Source organism: Felis catus, chromosome B1 (assembly GCF_018350175.1).
Source record: "Felis catus isolate Fca126 chromosome B1, F.catus_Fca126_mat1.0, whole genome shotgun sequence".
Lineage (NCBI taxonomy): Eukaryota > Metazoa > Chordata > Mammalia > Carnivora > Felidae > Felis > Felis catus.
The window spans coordinates 33848983-33866815 of NC_058371.1; the positions used below are offsets into that span (position 1 = coordinate 33848983).

Consider the following 17833-nt stretch of genomic DNA (forward strand, 5'->3'; position numbering starts at 1 on the left):
GGAGAAGTAAAATTTCTCTCCTTTTGAAGTCTTACGTGTTTGATAACCAGCAAAATAGAAATAAATGATCCATTTAAGCTTAACGATAACCTTGTTTTGATCAGGTAATAGCACAATGCTTTAGAAATATCAAGCTGGTCACCTGTTTATTCCTAATTAGTCATACTTATTATCACCAGTAATGGCAGGACCAAACATAAAAACGTCCACTCAAAAGGAACACGACGAGCCAAACTGGTCCCTATAATTACCGCGGATACTTTCTGAAAGGCTTGTGCACAGCGGTAGCTAGTCAAATCCTCTGCATCTTTACTTCTCTCAAAATGACAAGCGGGATTTGACGAATTCCGCTTTGTGACACGAAGATCATATTCTCTGCTTCAATTAAGCTGTATGAAGTTTTCCCTTTGATGGCTATGTATTCCCATATCAGACATAGGAAAATGGATTCAAGTCGTCTCCTTCCCTCTCCTTTACATTGAGGGTTTACAGCAGTCACAGCCCACCACCCCCCCAAAACAGCAGACTAAAACCAGCCCAACTGGTGAGTAAAATTGGTTTAAAAAAAAAAGCTATTGAGAGAAGGTGAAAAGCAAGCAGTTCACTGGCGTATCTAACAGAACCCGAAAAGGAATTAAACACCGACCTGGAACTGGAGAAAGGAGGAACGTGACCGTGACTGTCAGAAGAAGCCCCTGCAGCATGCTGGATGAGCCCAGGGGCAGAGCGCCTGCCCTTCTCGCTCAGGGTGCACTGCTTGATCTGTTCCTGACTCCTCTCAAGTGAGACAGAATGAAACTCCCGGGTTCATTCTTGTCTCTGCTTCAGGAAGTGTTTACTAAAGGTGTTGCACAACCCTGAAGCTGTTGTCCTGCAACAATGGCCCTGCAGGAGGAAGTTCTGGCTGCCTCCTGGCTCTAAGGCTCCTTTACCATAAGCTATTGTTTCTCTTTCTTTCGTGCTTCCCGCATTCCCCACTCTGGAGTAGTACATTTCCAGTATATGACTATAGCCCACGAAGCTATCTTGGGCTAACTGGCTTGGATGGACCTTGGTAAGTGTGCACATTTATTATGTATGTTATAAATGTATGCAAATGTTTATATATGTATTTGCTATGTATTGTATATGTATTGCTAAATATATGCTATGTTTACAGATGTATTTGCTATATATGTATTTGCGAATGGCATTCTTCCCGCACATACAGATGCGGTTCAGTGAAGCAATTTCTAATCCACTCCAATTATTAGATAAAATTCTCTTTTCCAGTTATCTTCTATTCTGTTCTCACACAATGGTGCTCTCAGGGAGCTTGAACCATCCTGAAATAAGAATGTAGGACAATACAAGCTCAAGGTTGTTCAGATCTCCAAGGGCATCTTCAGTATCATCACTAACAACCAGGAGTGGGAAAAAGCCTTATTAGACCCAAAGGACGTAATTTCCAGAAAAAACCTTGAGGGGCTGTCATTGGTGGTAGTGAGGCTGAGCAGGCATGTCCAGATAGCACAGTGTATGACTCACTAAATGGCTCGTGGTGAGCTCCCTTACTAAGTTCCAGGTCCTTGATATTACGATCATATTAATTCTTATGACACTTCTGTATGATAAATGCCATCTTACCCCTATTTTGTTGATAAAAACCTGGGATTTAAAAAGATAAAAGATTCAGGGGCACCTGGGTGGCTCAGTCAGTTGAGAGTCCAACTCATGATTTCAGCTCAGGTCATGATCTCATGGTTCATGGGTTCAAGTCCCACGTTGGGCTCTGCCCTAACGGTGTGGAGCCTGCTTGGGATTCTCTCTTTCTCCCTGCCCCTCCCCACCTTTCAAAATAAATAAACTTTAAAAAAAAAAGCCTCTTCAAAATAAAAAGATAAAAGATTCAAAAGATTGAGACTCAGCTGTCCTCCTTTATATAGTAAATAAGAATAAGAAGTTTGCCCAGGGGTGCCCGGAGGGCTCAGTTGATTAAGCATCCCACTATTGATTTCGGTTCAGGTCATGATATCAGGGTTCCCTGGTTCGAGCCCCAAGTAGGGCTTGGGATTCTATCTCTCCCTCTCTGTCCCTCCCTGCACTCCCTCTCTTTCTCACACACACACAAAATAAATAAAAAAAAAAAGTTTGCCCAAAGTCATTTTATCTAGTAAGTAGCAGAAGTGGAATTTGAACTTAGTATTGTTTGAGCTCTTAGTCACACATTCTAACAGCTGATTTATACACTCAGTCTTATTTCTGTTGAGAAATTATGTGTATATATATATATATATATACATATATATATATATTCCTATAAAATACACATTCCATGAGCTAATCCTGAGGCTATTACTATTAAATCCATTCCTAATCCACTAAAATTAGGCATTATTCTATGGATTCTGAAGCACATTTTTATAATAGAGTGATTTCAATGAAAAGGGATTTCTCAAAATGTCATATAGGCATCAGCCAACAACCACAAGGGAATTTTTATATCTACTTACTGAGCATTTCAGCTGTAGGATTAGGAATCTCCTGGGTTTCTTTTCTCTCAATCCAAGTTCTACTGCTTTGTCTTTTTCAGGGAACAGAAAGTTTATACCCACTTTTGGGGCGCCTGGGTGGCTCAGTCAGTTGAGCATCCAACTTCAGCTCACATCATGATCTCACGGCTCGTGAGTTCGAGTCCCGGGTCGGGCTCTGTGCTGATAGCTCAGAGCCTGAAGCCTGCTTCAGATTCTGTGTCTCCCTCTCTCTCTGCCCCTAACCCACTCACATTCTGTCTCTGTCTCTCTCAAAAATAAATAAACATTAAAAAATGTTTTTTTAAGTTTATACCCACTTTTTAATTATTACATGATTTCCCCCATTAATTCCATGCACATTCATTAGTACCTATAAGGTGAAAGACCCTGAGATCACAGTTGAAAATGTAGTCATTCCCTTTGAGATGCTTACATAGCCTGGCGAGGGAGATAGGCAAGGACATGTCCCACAAAGATGTGCAAAGTGAGTGTTGCCTATACATTATGACACACTGTGCTTTAGGCTAGGAAAGATGCAGGCATGGGGGTCAGAGGCGACCCTTAGCAGGGCAAGGAAGACTTCCTGGAGGCAGGAACAATGAAGTCAATGTAAAATTAACTTTGAGAAAAAATGAGGATGTAATGTCGTTCTGTTTACGGTAATACTTTAGCATTGTTGGAGCAGAGTACCTGGAAGAATGGGAAGAGATCCTACTAAACAGAACAAGTTCATTTCTGGCTTTGTCCCTGTAGGGAATGGGTACCACTGACAGGTTCTAATCAATGTGGCAACTTGCACACTTGCCCATTTCAGTGGGCAGTGCATTGGAAATGAAGAATGATCTCGGTCTGCGTAGGGATGCATACGACATTTTTAAACTGACGATCGTCCTTCAGTTCTCTTTAAATCTGTAATTATATCATGCCTTTCCAGCTGTCATTCTCAGAAGTTTTGGTCACTCTGCATAGCCTAGAATTATATTTATAATACCCTCTAATGTCAAATAATTTAAACCAATCTCTAAATGAATTTTATTCTCTATTTTCCTCATTATTTCTTAGAAGATGTATGGAGCAAACATAAAAATTGAATTTTTTTTTTAGTTTATTTATTTTGAGAAAGAGAGAGAGAGAGAATGTGTGCAAAGGGGGGGGGGGGGGTAGGGGAGGGGCAAAGCAAGAATCTCAAGCAGGCTCTGTACTCTCAGAGCCAGATGCGGGGCTCGATCTCACAAACTGTGAGATCATGACCTGAGCTGAACCCACGAGTCAGACGCTTGACAGACGGAGCCACCCACGTCCCCCAAAAGTTGAATTCTGACATTTAGTTTAATTTTCCCCTTTGTCTCTTGTGATAGATGCGACGTTACCGCTTACATCTTTCATCGTTATTGGTCAAACTCTTTGCCGGAGCAGAAAATAAATGACAGAAAGAATAGCTAAATGAGTGAGCCACATACATTTCATAATATGCTTTGCTCAGAGTACTGCGGCACAGTGTGAAAGAGCACAAGTTAGCACTCAGAGACTGTGATAAACTATAGTGATCAATGGTGCCATACATATTTATATATATATGATGCATATGATATAGGTATATGTCTTATACACACACTTGTACTATTCCCTGAGAGAGTGGATTCATGCAGTAAGGCAGATAAGAAGAAAAATACCAGTTTGGGATGTGTCACATGGAGACAGGATGTCCAGTTGTTAATTAAAAAATAAACAAATAGATAGGTCTGGAACCAAGCTAGAGATCTATTTCAAAGAATGATTGATCACACGTATTGAGTTTTTATATGTGAGTTAACGTATTTTTATCCTCACAACTTTCTTGTGAACTAAGTGATACTTTTATTAGCATTTTTTTTTTTAAAAAAGAATGCACTAAGGCAAAAAGATGTGAAGCAAAACCATGCAGTTGTTCTGCAAAAGAAGCAAGCTTTAGACCCAAGCAGCATACCATAAGGGTCAGACCTGTACATGGCCATCTACAGGGCCTCTTGAATTCTCTGGCCTGTCACAAAATCTAATAAGTTTCTGTGGATGAATAAACTTCTATGCTATCCCAAATTATTATTTTATTCATAAAAAAAAGAGCCTCTTTACTTAGATTTCAAAATAGGGGTTAAAAAGCATGTCACGGTCTTTGCTGTCGATCCCCACAATCTTGTGCATCCCAAATCCTTAAAGAATTTTTATTAATCTATTTTTTAAATTTTTTAAATTTCAATTTTAGCCACCATACAGTGCAGTATTGGTTTCAGGAGTAGAATTCAGTGATGCATCACTTACACACAACACCCAGTGTTCATCACAAGTGCCCTCCTCAGTGCCCATCACCCATCTAGCCCATCCCCCCCACCCACCTCCCTCTATCAACCCTGTTTGTTTTTTATCATTAAGAGTCTTTCGTGGTTTGTTTCCCTCTCTTCACTCCCTCCGCTTCCCATATGTTCATCTGTTTTGTTTCTTAAATTCCACATATACGTGAAACCATGTGATATTTTTCTTTCTCTGATTGACTTATTTCACTTAGGCTAATACATTCTAGCTCCATCCACGTCATTGCAAATGGCAAGATTTCATTCTTTTTGGTGGCCAAGTAATATTCCATTGTGTGTGTGTGTGTGTGTGTGTGTGTGTGTGTGTGCATCACATTTTCTTTATCCATTCATCAGTCAGTGGACATTTGGGCTCTTTCCATAGTTTCATAGTTTGGCTACTGTTGATAATGCTCTTATAAACACTGGGGTGCATGTGCCTCTTAGAATCTGTATTTTTATATCATTTGGGTAAATACCTAATAGTGCCATTGCTAGATTATAGGGTAGTTTCTATTCTTAATTTCTTGAGGAACCTCCACACTGTTCTCCAGAGTGGCTGCACCAGTTTGCATTCCCACCAACGGTGCAAGAGGGTTCCCCTTTCTCTGTATCCTCGCCAACACCTGTTATTTCTTATGTCGTTAATTTTAGCCATTGTGACAGGTATGATGTAACATCTCATTGTGGGTTTTATTTGTATTAATTCGTTTTGCAAAAAGTTCTTTCATTACAACTACTACAGGGACCATGAATATCACACGATATGTGATTTGGGGACATGGTCCCCTACTCCTATTGAGTGAAATACATGTCACATTATCCCCATGCCCAGGAGAGAACTCCTCCTGTGCTACTCCTGTTCCACCCACACGAATTTATAACAATGCTATGGACTGAGCTTACAGTCACCTTGCAAGGGATTCCCAATTATTAATCCACAGCAATAACTTCTTTCTAATAGCGTGATTGGGTATTTTTGTTCAGAAAAAAATTAGGTTTTCCGAAGTCACATTGCAAGACATTATCAGAATAGAGATTTAGACGACTACCCTTAAAAACAAAATAATGATGGTGAGAGCTAATTCTTTCAACACTTACTAAGTGCCAGAAACCTGGCTAATGCTTTGAAGATGCGATCTCCCTGATTTCTCACCGAAATCTGGCAATTATAGTAGTAGATGTTGTTGTTGTTGTCGTATCGTGAGGAAGAGTACAGGATCTTGGTTCGGGTCCCACTCTGCCACTTGCTGTATTATATAGGGATTATGACTTTCTTGTAAACCTTGATTATAGATAAAGTTAGGTTCCAAAGTCATGTAACAGGTAACCTCTAGCATTCTGCTTCGCTGGAGTTGACAAGGATCAGAGGCTATCATACATCTGAAAAGCATTTTGTAGACGTGCTCACAATACCGACTCCACACTTGGCCCTTCATCTCTTCCATGTTCGTGAGATGACCTCCCCTGGGTTACATGTTCCAGGCCCCTTGGACATTAATGGAGACCCCAACAGAAACTCAGAGAGGCTTATTCTGCTCTTCCCTAAAATTGTTTAGATAACTGGTAGAGATAATATAGGTCCCTCCCCCCCGCCACTCTGTGCACCAGTGGTATCACGAGATCTGTTAAATGTTAGCTACCAAGTAAGTGGACCCTTTGACTTTGCCACATGCCCTCTGCAGATCCCCTCACTTCACAAAATCTGCAGACGCAGGTTTGGAGTTGGTGGAGAACGTCTGTGCAGCTGTCAGGATCATCATCCGCCAGATTCCCCCGTCAGTAAGTTACTCTGAATAGAACTCTGTGTAAACTGTATGCGGGGTCCTGCTTTGTGTTTTGGTCTCCAAGTGCCTTCTCAGTTTGGAGGTTACTCTGCTGCCTCTCCTCTGTCTTCTAACAGTTGGCCAGCCAGCCAGGATATGGAAAAATGAAACAAGCATGGGTAAAGGGACCTTTCCCCAGGGAAAGCCTCTTTCTTGTCCTTGGGGGAAATCCCAAGCTGGCCAGTCACCTCTATGTGGAGAGACTTGTCCCAGTTTTTTGACCATTTTAGACCAGCACATGAGTATAAGGACGCCTCCCAAAAGCCCAAGGGATTGTTAGATATCCTATTGGAAATGGTGGAGGAAAGGATGGAAGGGAAAAGGGAAAGTGAACAAACTGTTGTTGCAGTAGTTCGGCCATTGTTCTGCGTATTACAAGACATCACAGGGAAGGGATTACATGAGACAGCACTTTGAGAGCAATCTCCCTGTCTCCTTGCTAGTAATCGTTGCTTTCAACACTCCCTTGGGTGATGTTCAATTTAAAGCGCCCCAAGCAGTGAATCCTTTGAGTTCAGTTACAGATTTGGGGAGCCAGGTGGGACCTCTGGTCTAACCCCTTAGGGTTCCCCGAGCTCCCAGTAGGCAATGCAGTGGGCAGCCGCAGCTCAGCTGGTCCAGCTCATCTATGTTGCAGGAGCCGGTGGTGGGGGGCATCGGAGAATCCTCCTTGGCACTTGATTTGTCTAGTCTGTGTACCTTGGTTTACTGAACAGGTTCAGTGGCCACTCTGGAGCTTTTAATCAGAGAATTCCTTCAGAGAGGTGAGAGGCAATTACCCTACAAATCAGCTTTAGGGTTTTGCCCTTATCTAAAGCAGTGGGGGGTAAGGGAGATCTCTGGGGAAGTGTTTTAAGAGAAATACCCTTTTAGGGAAAAAAAAGAGAGAGAGAGAAGAAAGAAAGAAAGAAAGAAAGAAAGAAAGAAAGAAAGAAAGAAAGAAAGAAAGAAAGAAAGAGAAGGAAGCAAACAAGCAAGCGAGACAGAGAGAAAGCCCCCCTTTGGTAAATGGACTGGCAGATTGAATACTTCTGTTCAGGCAGAGCCTAGAAATTCCCAGATGAAGAATGTCAAAAGAAAGTTTTAAGAAGATTACACTGAGGATGACTTTAACACTCAAATGGCCTAAATGAGGATCTTTTAAAAGATATCTAATGAGTGTATACGCGCACCCAAATTGAGAAAGCCAGCTATTAGACTAAACAACCTGAGCACGATGCATATTTTCATTGGTACTTGGAAGCTTCTAAAAATACTCACAGGATGAAATGGAACCAGATGGGTATAGCAACCTACAATGTCTTTTGGGTTGACATCCCTTGAGGTATTGAAAGCAACTGTCCTTACCTTGCAACTCTTTGCAAAAACTAGAAATGAGGCCCCAGCAACAATACAGTTTTTCAACATGGCTGGGAACTCTTATCTAGATCATTCCCCATTCCTAAGACTTTAAAAAAAGAGGAAAAAGAGGCCTTTTAAAATACAAAAGGCCAGAAAAGCACCTGATGAGGTTTTGGGGCGATGGTGGGGCAGTTTGGAGCCAAAGGCCAAGAAAGAATTCTTGAGACATCCTTGGTGCAAAAAAAGGTGATTTTATTATATGGTAGAGCACCTGCCTAAGGAATGTGGTAAAAACCTCAAGGGAAGGCAACCTGGCTCTTTGCGCATGTGCGACATTCCTCATGACTCAACACAGACCTCCCATTCAGACTGTATGTTACCATATACGGGAGACTTTAGGGTCTTAGCCCGCTGAGCCCCTGCTGCTTCCTGGAAAGTAAAAACCTCGGTGTCCCCCAGGGACTCGCTATGTGTGACTCACCACTACAATTAAAGCACAGGGACAGGATTTGGGGGCAGGAAGAGCTGTCCCAGGACCCTGAGGAGAGACTGATTATATACCTGGGAGTTGGGGAGGTAAAGTCAAGAGGAAGTTTTCCAAGAGATTTTCATATGCTTAAGAAGACGCAGATGACTGGAGGCCTAGCTATTGTTAAGCTAAGGTTATTTTTCCCTCTAGCAAAACGTTAGCCTTAAGACAGTAAGGAGTTCCTGGAGAAAGCTTTACTCTGCCTTCCTCAAGTTGTTGTCAATGGCCTGCAGGTTATAAGGAAATTTCATTGTATCTGCCATTTCCTTCTTGCCTTCAGTCCCTGCATCACTATGGAGGGGTGATGTTGGGGCTCCAGGAAACTGAGTCTGTTTCCGGTTCTTACTGGAGCACCAGCAAGACGTTACTGTAACTGTTTCACTCCCAGGACCATAATGCCTCTACTCCCAGGTTTTCTAGTCACTAAGGGCAGAAAAGGAATTACACATGTGGAAGATGATATCTTTCCTCTCTTTACGAAAATCTCTTTTCAACCCAGAATCCTCACTATCCTTTCTGCTTTCCAATTTAATTATTTCAAAGACGGTCGTGTAGAAATACGAGCAGATGGTGTTAGTACCGGAACCAGGAGGAAAAGATAATTCGGTCCCCGCCTACTTAGGCCAAGGATGCAAGGTCTTCCTAAGAGGAAGAGAGAAGGGAGCAAAGTCTTTCTGGGTGATCAGAGTATGCCAGTCTTCACATTAGCATGGATCATTCCATCTTTTTGTTTGTTTGCTTGCGTGCTTGCTTGTTTTATTTTTGAGAGACAGTGTGCAAAGTAGGGAGGGGGCAGAGAGAGAGAGGGAGAGAGAGAATCCCAAGCGGAACATCCAGAACTGTCAGCGCAGAGCCCGACGTGGGGCTCGAACTCAAGAACTGTGAGGTCGTTGCAGGGATCCATTCTGGCCACAGCCTTGAGAAGGAAGTAGCATTGAAAAACCAAAGACAGTTGATCTTTCCTAAGCATGTGGGACAAATGCTGGCACCCTTGAGTACAGGATCTTTAATATAAGTTTTCACTTAATGAAAACATTTCTAAACTGTCGTGCATTTGCAATTGCTTCTGGAGCAGACACAGCCATACCGCTCCTTCAAGCCAAAGACGGACTATAAGGTGCCTGAACACTGAGGCACTGCCTCCACTGTTTAGCCTGCACCTAGAAAAAAACCGCTCAGAGCTGGTGCTGAGTCAGCGCCTCCAGGGATGCTATTAAAGGCTAATGGCAAGGGGCATACGAGCGCAGGTTTTAACTTGGCTGGATATATTCCTTCTCTCTGTCCTCTGCACACGATGCACACATGTTGAAATTTCACCTAGTCACGTCTCTACCTCCACTTCCGGTAACAGAACAACCAAAAGCACAAACTTAAAGTGGGAACGTCATCTCCAAGAGCAGACAGACGGGTCGTCAGATTCAACATTTTTAAATATTTTCGTATATTTGAAACAAGGAAGTCCACCACTGAGAATCACTCTAAGAAAATTGTCTGAGGTAGCAAACGGGTTTGAGGCAGCAAGATGTTAATTACATTATTTTTAAAGGAAAAGGTTAAAACCAAATTATCCCCCAAATACGAAGATAGCTATGGAACCTGCTACACTCAGTGACATATTAAACCGTTATTTTAAATTACCTGTGCAATGAAGTTTGGTACTATGGGAAGTCTCTACATTATGATATTAGAACAGAAGTAAAGCAATAAAGCTATATACAAAATGATCAAAATCTGAATAGAACCTCACAAACCTATTCGGAATGAAAAACAAAGAAAAAAAAAAGCCAAAATATTTGGAGAAGCTTTTCTTTTCTTGTGTATTTATTTATTCATTTATTTACATTTTAGAGAGGGGGGATGGGGAAAGGTAGAGAGAAAGACAATCTTTTTTTGTTTGTTTATTTAGAGAGGGAGAGAAGGAGGGAGGGAGAGACAGAGAGACAGAGAGAGAGAGAGACAGAGAGAGCATGCATGGAGGAGGGGCAGAGAGAGAAGGAGAGAGAAATCTCAAGCAGGCTCCCTGACCCAGGTTTCAAGTTCATGAACCATGAGATCATGACCTGAGCCAAAATAAGTGTCCAGATGCTCAACTGACTGAGCCACCCAGGTGCCCCTAGAGAAAGAAGCTTTTCTATACGTGCTGGGAGATGGACGGTTTCTATCTCTTTCTTTCTGTATTTCTTGATTCTTAAGTAGTGGTTGCTATTTTGTTTTTAATAATTTAAACATTATATAATCAATACCAAAAAATCAAAATATTTTACAAAATTATTGACAGGGCTTCCCTCCCCGAAACTGAGCTCTCCTTTAGGATATGGGCTGGTCATCCTCATATCCCAAGACCCCAGCGTAATTCTTCGAAACGAGTAGCTACTAAATATGTGTTTGCACACTGAATTAATGGTTAGAGGAGGATCACTTAAAAAACAAGCAGAGCCTGTGAACCACAAGCCATCAACAGCCAGTCTTAGAATAAAAGGAGGAAAAATAGCGATTAGTCTTTTAAAACCAAAACCCCTTTAAAGCCTCAGGGTTCCCTTTTCTAACTTATCATATTCTTACCTGTGGTAAGTAGATACCATGACACGAATGAAAGAAAGCGATTTGCTTTTAAGCTTAGTAAATACATTTTTACATAAGAAGGCCGAGAGATTTTGTTATCGCCTTTCAGGTACTATATTTACATAAGAGTTTAGTTTCTTGCTTAGGTTTTGCTATTATAACCAGCCAATAACCCTCTGGCACAAAATTATTAGCTAGTTTAAAACCTGCTACATTCCATTAGGTTCTCTGTACAGGCATATCTCGTCTTACTGCACTTCGCAGGTATTGTGTGGGTTTTTTTTGTTTTGTTTTGTTTTTTTTTTACAAGTTGAGGGTTTGTGGCCACCTCGCACCGACAAAGGCTATTGGTGCCTTTTTTTCCAACAGCATTGGCTGACTTCATGTCTCTGTGTTACATTTTGGTAATTCCTGCAATATTTCAAATTTTTTTCATTATTATATTTGTTATGGTTACCTGTAATCAGTGATTATGACTGGCTAAAAGCTCAATAACGATTAGCAGTTTTTAGCAATAAAGTATTTTTTTTAACGTTTATTTATTTTTGAGACAGAGAGAAACAGAGCATGAATGGGGGAGGGTCAGATAGAGGGAGACACAGAATCGGAAACAGGCTCCAGGCTCTGAGCCGTCAGCGCAGAGCCGGACGCGGGGCTCGAACTCACGGACCGCGAGATCATGACCTGAGCCGAAGTCGGCCGCTTAACCGACTAAGCCACCCAGGCGCCCCAATAAAGTATTTTTTAATTAAAGTAGGTATGTTGTTTCTTTAGACGTAATGCTATTGCACACCTAATAGACTATACAGTACAGTGTAAACATGATTTTTATATTCATTGAAAATCCCACAGATGTATCTGACTCACTCTATTGCCACATTCACTACATTGCGGTGTTGTGGAACTGAACCCACAATATTTCCTAGGTATACGCATAATACAACGTGGTCTTTCCTTTCCGCATGCAAAATCTGAATCTAAAAGCAATAGGTGATCAGCAGAGACTTATTGGGTCTAATCAAGCTGATTCGCCATTTGCATAATCTAATGTAGTTAACAAGCAGACGAGGGCTTATTAAGTACCAAGGGCTAGAAGATCACTTTGTCATCCAGGTTCAATGAGGATGGGCACTGTCCTTCAATTTCTGTGCTTCATCCTGCACCACCACCCCCCAGCCCTCCATCTGGCATAAGAACTAAAATTAAGGTACGATATTATGCCTTCCTTGACAACTGGGGAAACACCAGAGGGCCTGGATTGGCCTAACTATGAGTTTCCCTCTCTACCCTTATTTCCGTGGGTCAGGCCCCCTTGGTTAACAGGACCAGGCAGGCACAGTTCCTGCTTATCTCCTGAAGAGCAGGCTTCAGTTCCCTATGAACCTACAGAATTACCCAAACAAGCCAATCACATACTTCCATGGGAACCGGGGCAGGGGGAGGGGGGGGCTCAGGGTGGTGGTGGAGAGTACCCCATCCCCTGGATACTACTAAGCCTACCTCTCACAATCCCTGGTTCACTCCATGCCCAAGTGCAACCCTTGGGTGTTTGGGTGTGGGGTGCATGCCATGGGCATTCTCCAGCTCTGGGTTGTGAGTATCTGTGACATAAGTTGTTGTTGATCTCATCTTTCCAGTGTATGGGGTTATGTTTCAGCCATCCCCATAACAATAGGGCAGGAATCTCTCCCTCACCAATGGGGTAAGTAATAGGCATTATTAAGCACTCAGCGCAGACATCTCCAGGTATATCAGGTATTTGGGCTAACATAGCCTTCTCGATGAGAGGTAACCTGATCAGAAATTTTCGTTTTTCTCCTCTCTAGCACAACCTATCCCCCTGTGTTTTATTATTTTTTTCTGCTGCAATTATCACACACTAGCATTTTACATTATGCATTTGTTTACTTATTTCCTCATTTTTATTGTCTGTCTCCTGCCCACCTGAATGTCAAGTTCCATAAGGGCAAGTAATTGTTCAATAAGTTATTCCCAGGACTTGTAACTGTGCTTGCTTTAGAGCAAGTGTCCAATAAATATTTGTTAAAAAATTTTTTAACGTTTATTTATTTTTGAGACAGAGAGAGACATAGCATGAATGGGGGAGGGTCAGAGAGAGAGGGAGACACAGAATCCGAAACAGGATCCAGGCTCTGAGCTGTCAGCACAGAGCCCTACGCAGGGCTCCAACTCACGGACTGCGAGATCATGACCTGAGCCGAAGCCGGCCGCTTAACCGACTGAGCCACTCAGGTGCCCCTAAATATTTGTTAATATTGGTTAAATGAGTAAATTTAAATTACAGATTGTTTAAAGTTTTTCTAGGAAGAATTCTGTTACTTATTAACCTAGAATTGTGGTACAGATTTTTCACTTTAGAAAAGTTTTCAGTAACCCGTATGAGCCCTCCTTACACACTATTATCAGGAATACTATTATCGTATTTCTCTTTTACCCCCACTCCCAAAAATCATTCAATAACTTTTACAGCTTTACATAGTTGATAGAATGGCATGCCCTTCCAAGATATTGGGCATAGAATGAGGATTGGATTCTGACTGGTCTGTTATTGCAATTGTATAGTTATTGATCTGAAACTGGTCCATATTGTAGAAGCATTTTTATAGGCCCTGGACCTTCCCTACACGTCCCTACGATGGTGTTTCAGATAGGGCATTAAGGTTCTTAGTTCACATGGGCTTAGTTAGATGCTGTTCACATTGACTTGTTCGTTCCAGAGTAACTAAATCTAAAGGCGATAACAGTTCTATACTGCTTCAAACCTAACACTCTTCTCAGTCAAACTTAAATCTTTATCTAAAGCCCAGCTCTCCAGCTTAAATTCCCTTTTCTCGCGTGTGACATAATTCAGAGGCCCGAAGCATTCCCTGAGTTGCCTCACACAATTCGGGAGGCTGGCAACTCCAAACTCTGCGGGGTATGCCAGCCGGCTGGAGCCCCAAAAGAGCTGATGTTAGCTCAAGTCTGAAAGCAGTCTGCTGGCAGAATGCCATCTCTCTCAAGGAAGGTCAGTCTTTTTTCTATGAAGGCCTTTAACAAATTGGATGAGGCCCACACATCATATTATGGTGGGTAATCTGCTTTACTCAAGTCTATTGATTTAAGTGTTAATCTCATCTGAAAAAATACCTTCACAGAAACAGAATATTGTTTCACCAAGTGTCTGGGTACTACGGTCTAGCCAAGTTGACACATGCAGTTAATCATCACAGGGGATAGAGGTTGCGATTTGACCTTTTCCTCCTTAGAAAACCCAGTGCTCTTTATTTACATCGTCACAGAGATCTACTGCATACCAAATGGGTATTGTAACTTTTTAACCATTAAAAAGAGAGAGAGAGTGAAAGGACTTGTTATATAATAATCCACTATTCCTAGAAAAATGTGTCCTACATTTGCATATCAAAGAAGGCCCTCCAAGTGATCCTTTGTAGGACAAGGAGGGCCAGCTTCTCTGGATTAGAAATCCTGAACCCATTCTACAAAGTAGGGGATACCCCCCATGTATGGGGGGCTCCCCAACATATGGGAGCACCCCCCATAATGCCTGAAGATGTGACAGGTTGGTAGAAATGAACTAAAAACAGCTGGAATTGAGCACCAGATGCTGATGGCAAGTCCTGAGAAAATGCTTTTGTTTTTTTGTTGTTTTTTGAGTAGACTCTGAGACCCAAATATGCTTCTTTTGAGCAGGTTGGGATCAATATAAGCCAGGAAGAACAAAAGCTATATATTTCTCTTTCTGTATCTAACTTATTTCATTAATATAACTTTCTCCACATCCATCCATGTTTGTCATAAATAGTAGGATTTCCTTCTTTTTTAAGATTGAAAACTACTATATTGTGTATATATATATATATATATATATACACACACAAATTTTTCTTTATGCATTCATCCATCAATACACATTTAGGTTGTTTCTGTACATTGGAGGAACTCTAAGATTAATGGTGGGGGTCTTACTTTCAAACAAACTATATGGAAGAACATTGTTTGACGAGAGTAACTGTTCAACTAATTGATCAATTTTATATCTAAGTCATTTCACAAATTCTGTTTCTGTGTCACATGTTGCTGGGTTCCTAAGAAGTGTTCGGTAAGGTTGATAGGATCAAAATACAGGACAAAGCGATCTTTTCTGATTTCTCTGCCAACGTAACTAAGCAACATTGTTAACCCATGCTCTTATCAATGTGTGATCATTTATACACTACATGTATCAATGCAAACCATCCAATTATTCATATATTCAATTAATTTTTGGATTACACAGGTGGCTTAATAGGTCAAGAATGAAGCCATATCTTAGAGTGTCTTTTTTTTTTTTAATTTTTTTTTTCAACATTTATTTATTTTTGGGACAGAGAGAGACAGAGCATGAACGGGGGAGGGGCAGAGAGAGAGGGAGACACAGAATCGGAAACAGGCTCCAGGCTCTGAGCCATGAGCCCAAAGCCTGATGCGGGGCTTGAACTCACGGACCATGAGATCATGACCTGGCTGAAGTCGGACGCTTAACCGACTGCGCCACCCAGGCGCCCCTCTGAGAGTGTCTTAAGAAGAGAGGAGATAAATGTAACTAAATGTCAAGGAACTGAGAGAAGAGTGTTTGAAGAAATTAAAATTCAGAATATCGTTTAAAAATATTGATGGTTGGTTAATTTTATGTGTGACCTTGGCTGAGCCATAATGCCCACATATTTGGTCACACATTATTCTGGATATTTCTATGAAGGTATTTTTGACGAGGTTTACATTTAAATCAGCCGACTTTTTTACAACCACTTTAATGAAGTATGATTGACGTGGGAAAAAAAAGCTGTACATATTTAATGTATACAAATTGATAAATTTGGATATAAGTCTACATCTATGATATCATCACCGCTATCCAGGACATAGACCTATCTAACTCCTCTTATAATTTTGTGGTAGGGTCCCCTCCCTAAGGAGAAAAAAAAGAGAGAGAGAAAAGAAAAAAAAAAAACAAAAAACTTCAAGGTTACCTGGCTACGCGCCTACGTGACAACACCCTCATGACCTTGTAAATTGAGACTACTTAATCAGACTACATGTTTGTGTGTGTTACCGTATATGGAAGACAAAGAAATAGAAATGTATAAGAAAAAACTATGCTGCTGGTCGTTTGGGGCTCAGTTCTTTGGGTGTGAACCCAATGAGTGGTTCCGGCATGAATAAAGTTGCTTCCTGGAAAGAAAAGCCTCGGTGTCACCACTCTCTGTGCGAAAATCCTGCTACCATTTCCTCTCACTCCCACTCCCATTACCATTATATTATTATTATTATTATTATTATTATCTTCCCAAGGAGTTTATTTGGGCATACCTGGGGAGAGGGAGGCTCTGCATCTTAAAGAAAGTGTTGGGGCTCTTGGTGGTGAAGCTGTGTCTTGTGCTGGTGACGCAGGGTCCAGGAGGGCAGTGGGAACTTGATCGCCAGTTCAGAGTTTGACCGGGTGGGAGAGCAGGGTAACAAATTAGAGCCTTCACAGGCCGTTTTGCAAAACCGAGAGGGCCCGGGATGCCTCCATTTAAGTCCCATGCACTGGTGCCAAAGCTGGATTAGAACACTAAGAAATGGAACATCTGAGAAAGTGATGAAAAGAAAGAGGAGGGTGTTGTAATTGACGTGGCAATGGACAAAATGCCCCATGCCTTCTGACCCCTAAGACAAAGGAAACATTAAATAGGAATCACCCCCAAACTCCTAGGAGAAAACTTGCATTCTTTCTCTGTCTTTTCAAGTTGTAAATCTTTTCCTGTCTTTGAAGATAACAAAAACGCTGCCCACAGAGACTAAGGAAAAAGAAGGGAGGGGGCTTTTAAAACGTAGAAATTCCCTTATCAATTGCTTTGTAATGCACCACCACAACTAACTAAATACCAAATACATCCAAGTGTTCCAAAAGGGACTTGTATGGTTAAAAGCTGTGCTTTTAATCCTTTTGTTTTTTAGTGAGTGCTGCGGGAGGTCATTGAGAAGCCGTGACCACAAGATGACCCTTGAGGTGGACTCATTCCATTTCGTTTGTCCTGGTATAATGCCATCAGTCATCATGTTGAAATGTAAGCATGTATGTCACAGAAATAATCAAATTCCTTTGTCAATTGCAATATAATGAACTCTCACCACGTCTTTAATTGTGGCAATTTTTAAGTCTTTGGTCATTTGCAGACAATTATCATTTCACTCCGATGCTTCGGAAAAAAAATGTATTCCTACAAAAGTGCTTCATCTTCTGGGGTGCCTGGGTGGCTCAGTTCGTTGAGCATCTTGATTTTGGCTCAGGTCACGATCCAGTGGTTGTGGGATCGAGTCCTTCACTGAGCTCCACGTTGAGCTTAAAAATTGCTTCCTTCAGCGACATTCATAGAAATGACTTTAACAAGTACAGGTTTCTGATAACGAAGATCAATTTGTTTTCAGGTAGGAGGGACAATGATGAACTTTTCAGCTGCTCCCACAAGGCTGCCTGCACAGATACAGAATATGTGACAGGATAGTAGCTGGGACCCATCCCTGTTCTTCCTCCATCAGTAAAATGGGCCCATTACATTGATAGTAGAATGTTAACTAGTGAAGATTTGCCTCTGCAGCAGGACACCTTACAGACTTTGCTGGGCCATCTGTGAGGGCTAAGATGGGCAATAAACCCATGAAAAACTCAAGGCCCAGGCACCACTGTAA

General features: G+C 41.6%; 1 protein-coding gene and 1 long non-coding RNA gene across 5 annotated transcripts in view; one reads left to right on the forward strand and one right to left on the reverse strand.

Annotated features, from left to right (window-relative positions):
* Positions 1 to 802, reverse strand: part of ADAM28 (ADAM metallopeptidase domain 28) — a 74414-nt gene extending 73612 nt beyond the window's left edge. For 2 of the 4 annotated variants that reach the window (XM_045055378.1, XR_006596460.1), the window contains exon 1: positions 647 to 802. In XM_045055378.1, the coding sequence (XP_044911313.1) occupies positions 647 to 704 (58 nt within the window). In that variant the 5' untranslated portion in view covers positions 705 to 802. The remainder of the gene's footprint in view (positions 1 to 646) is intronic. The other 2 variants (XM_006930633.5, XR_006596459.1) reach the window with 1 other exon arrangement.
* Positions 1 to 17281, forward strand: part of LOC111560109 — a 59433-nt gene extending 42152 nt beyond the window's left edge. The window contains exon 4 of the long non-coding RNA XR_002741667.2: positions 17102 to 17281. This is a non-coding gene — a long non-coding RNA (uncharacterized LOC111560109). The remainder of the gene's footprint in view (positions 1 to 17101) is intronic.
* The last annotated feature ends 552 nt before the right edge of the window (positions 17282 to 17833 follow it).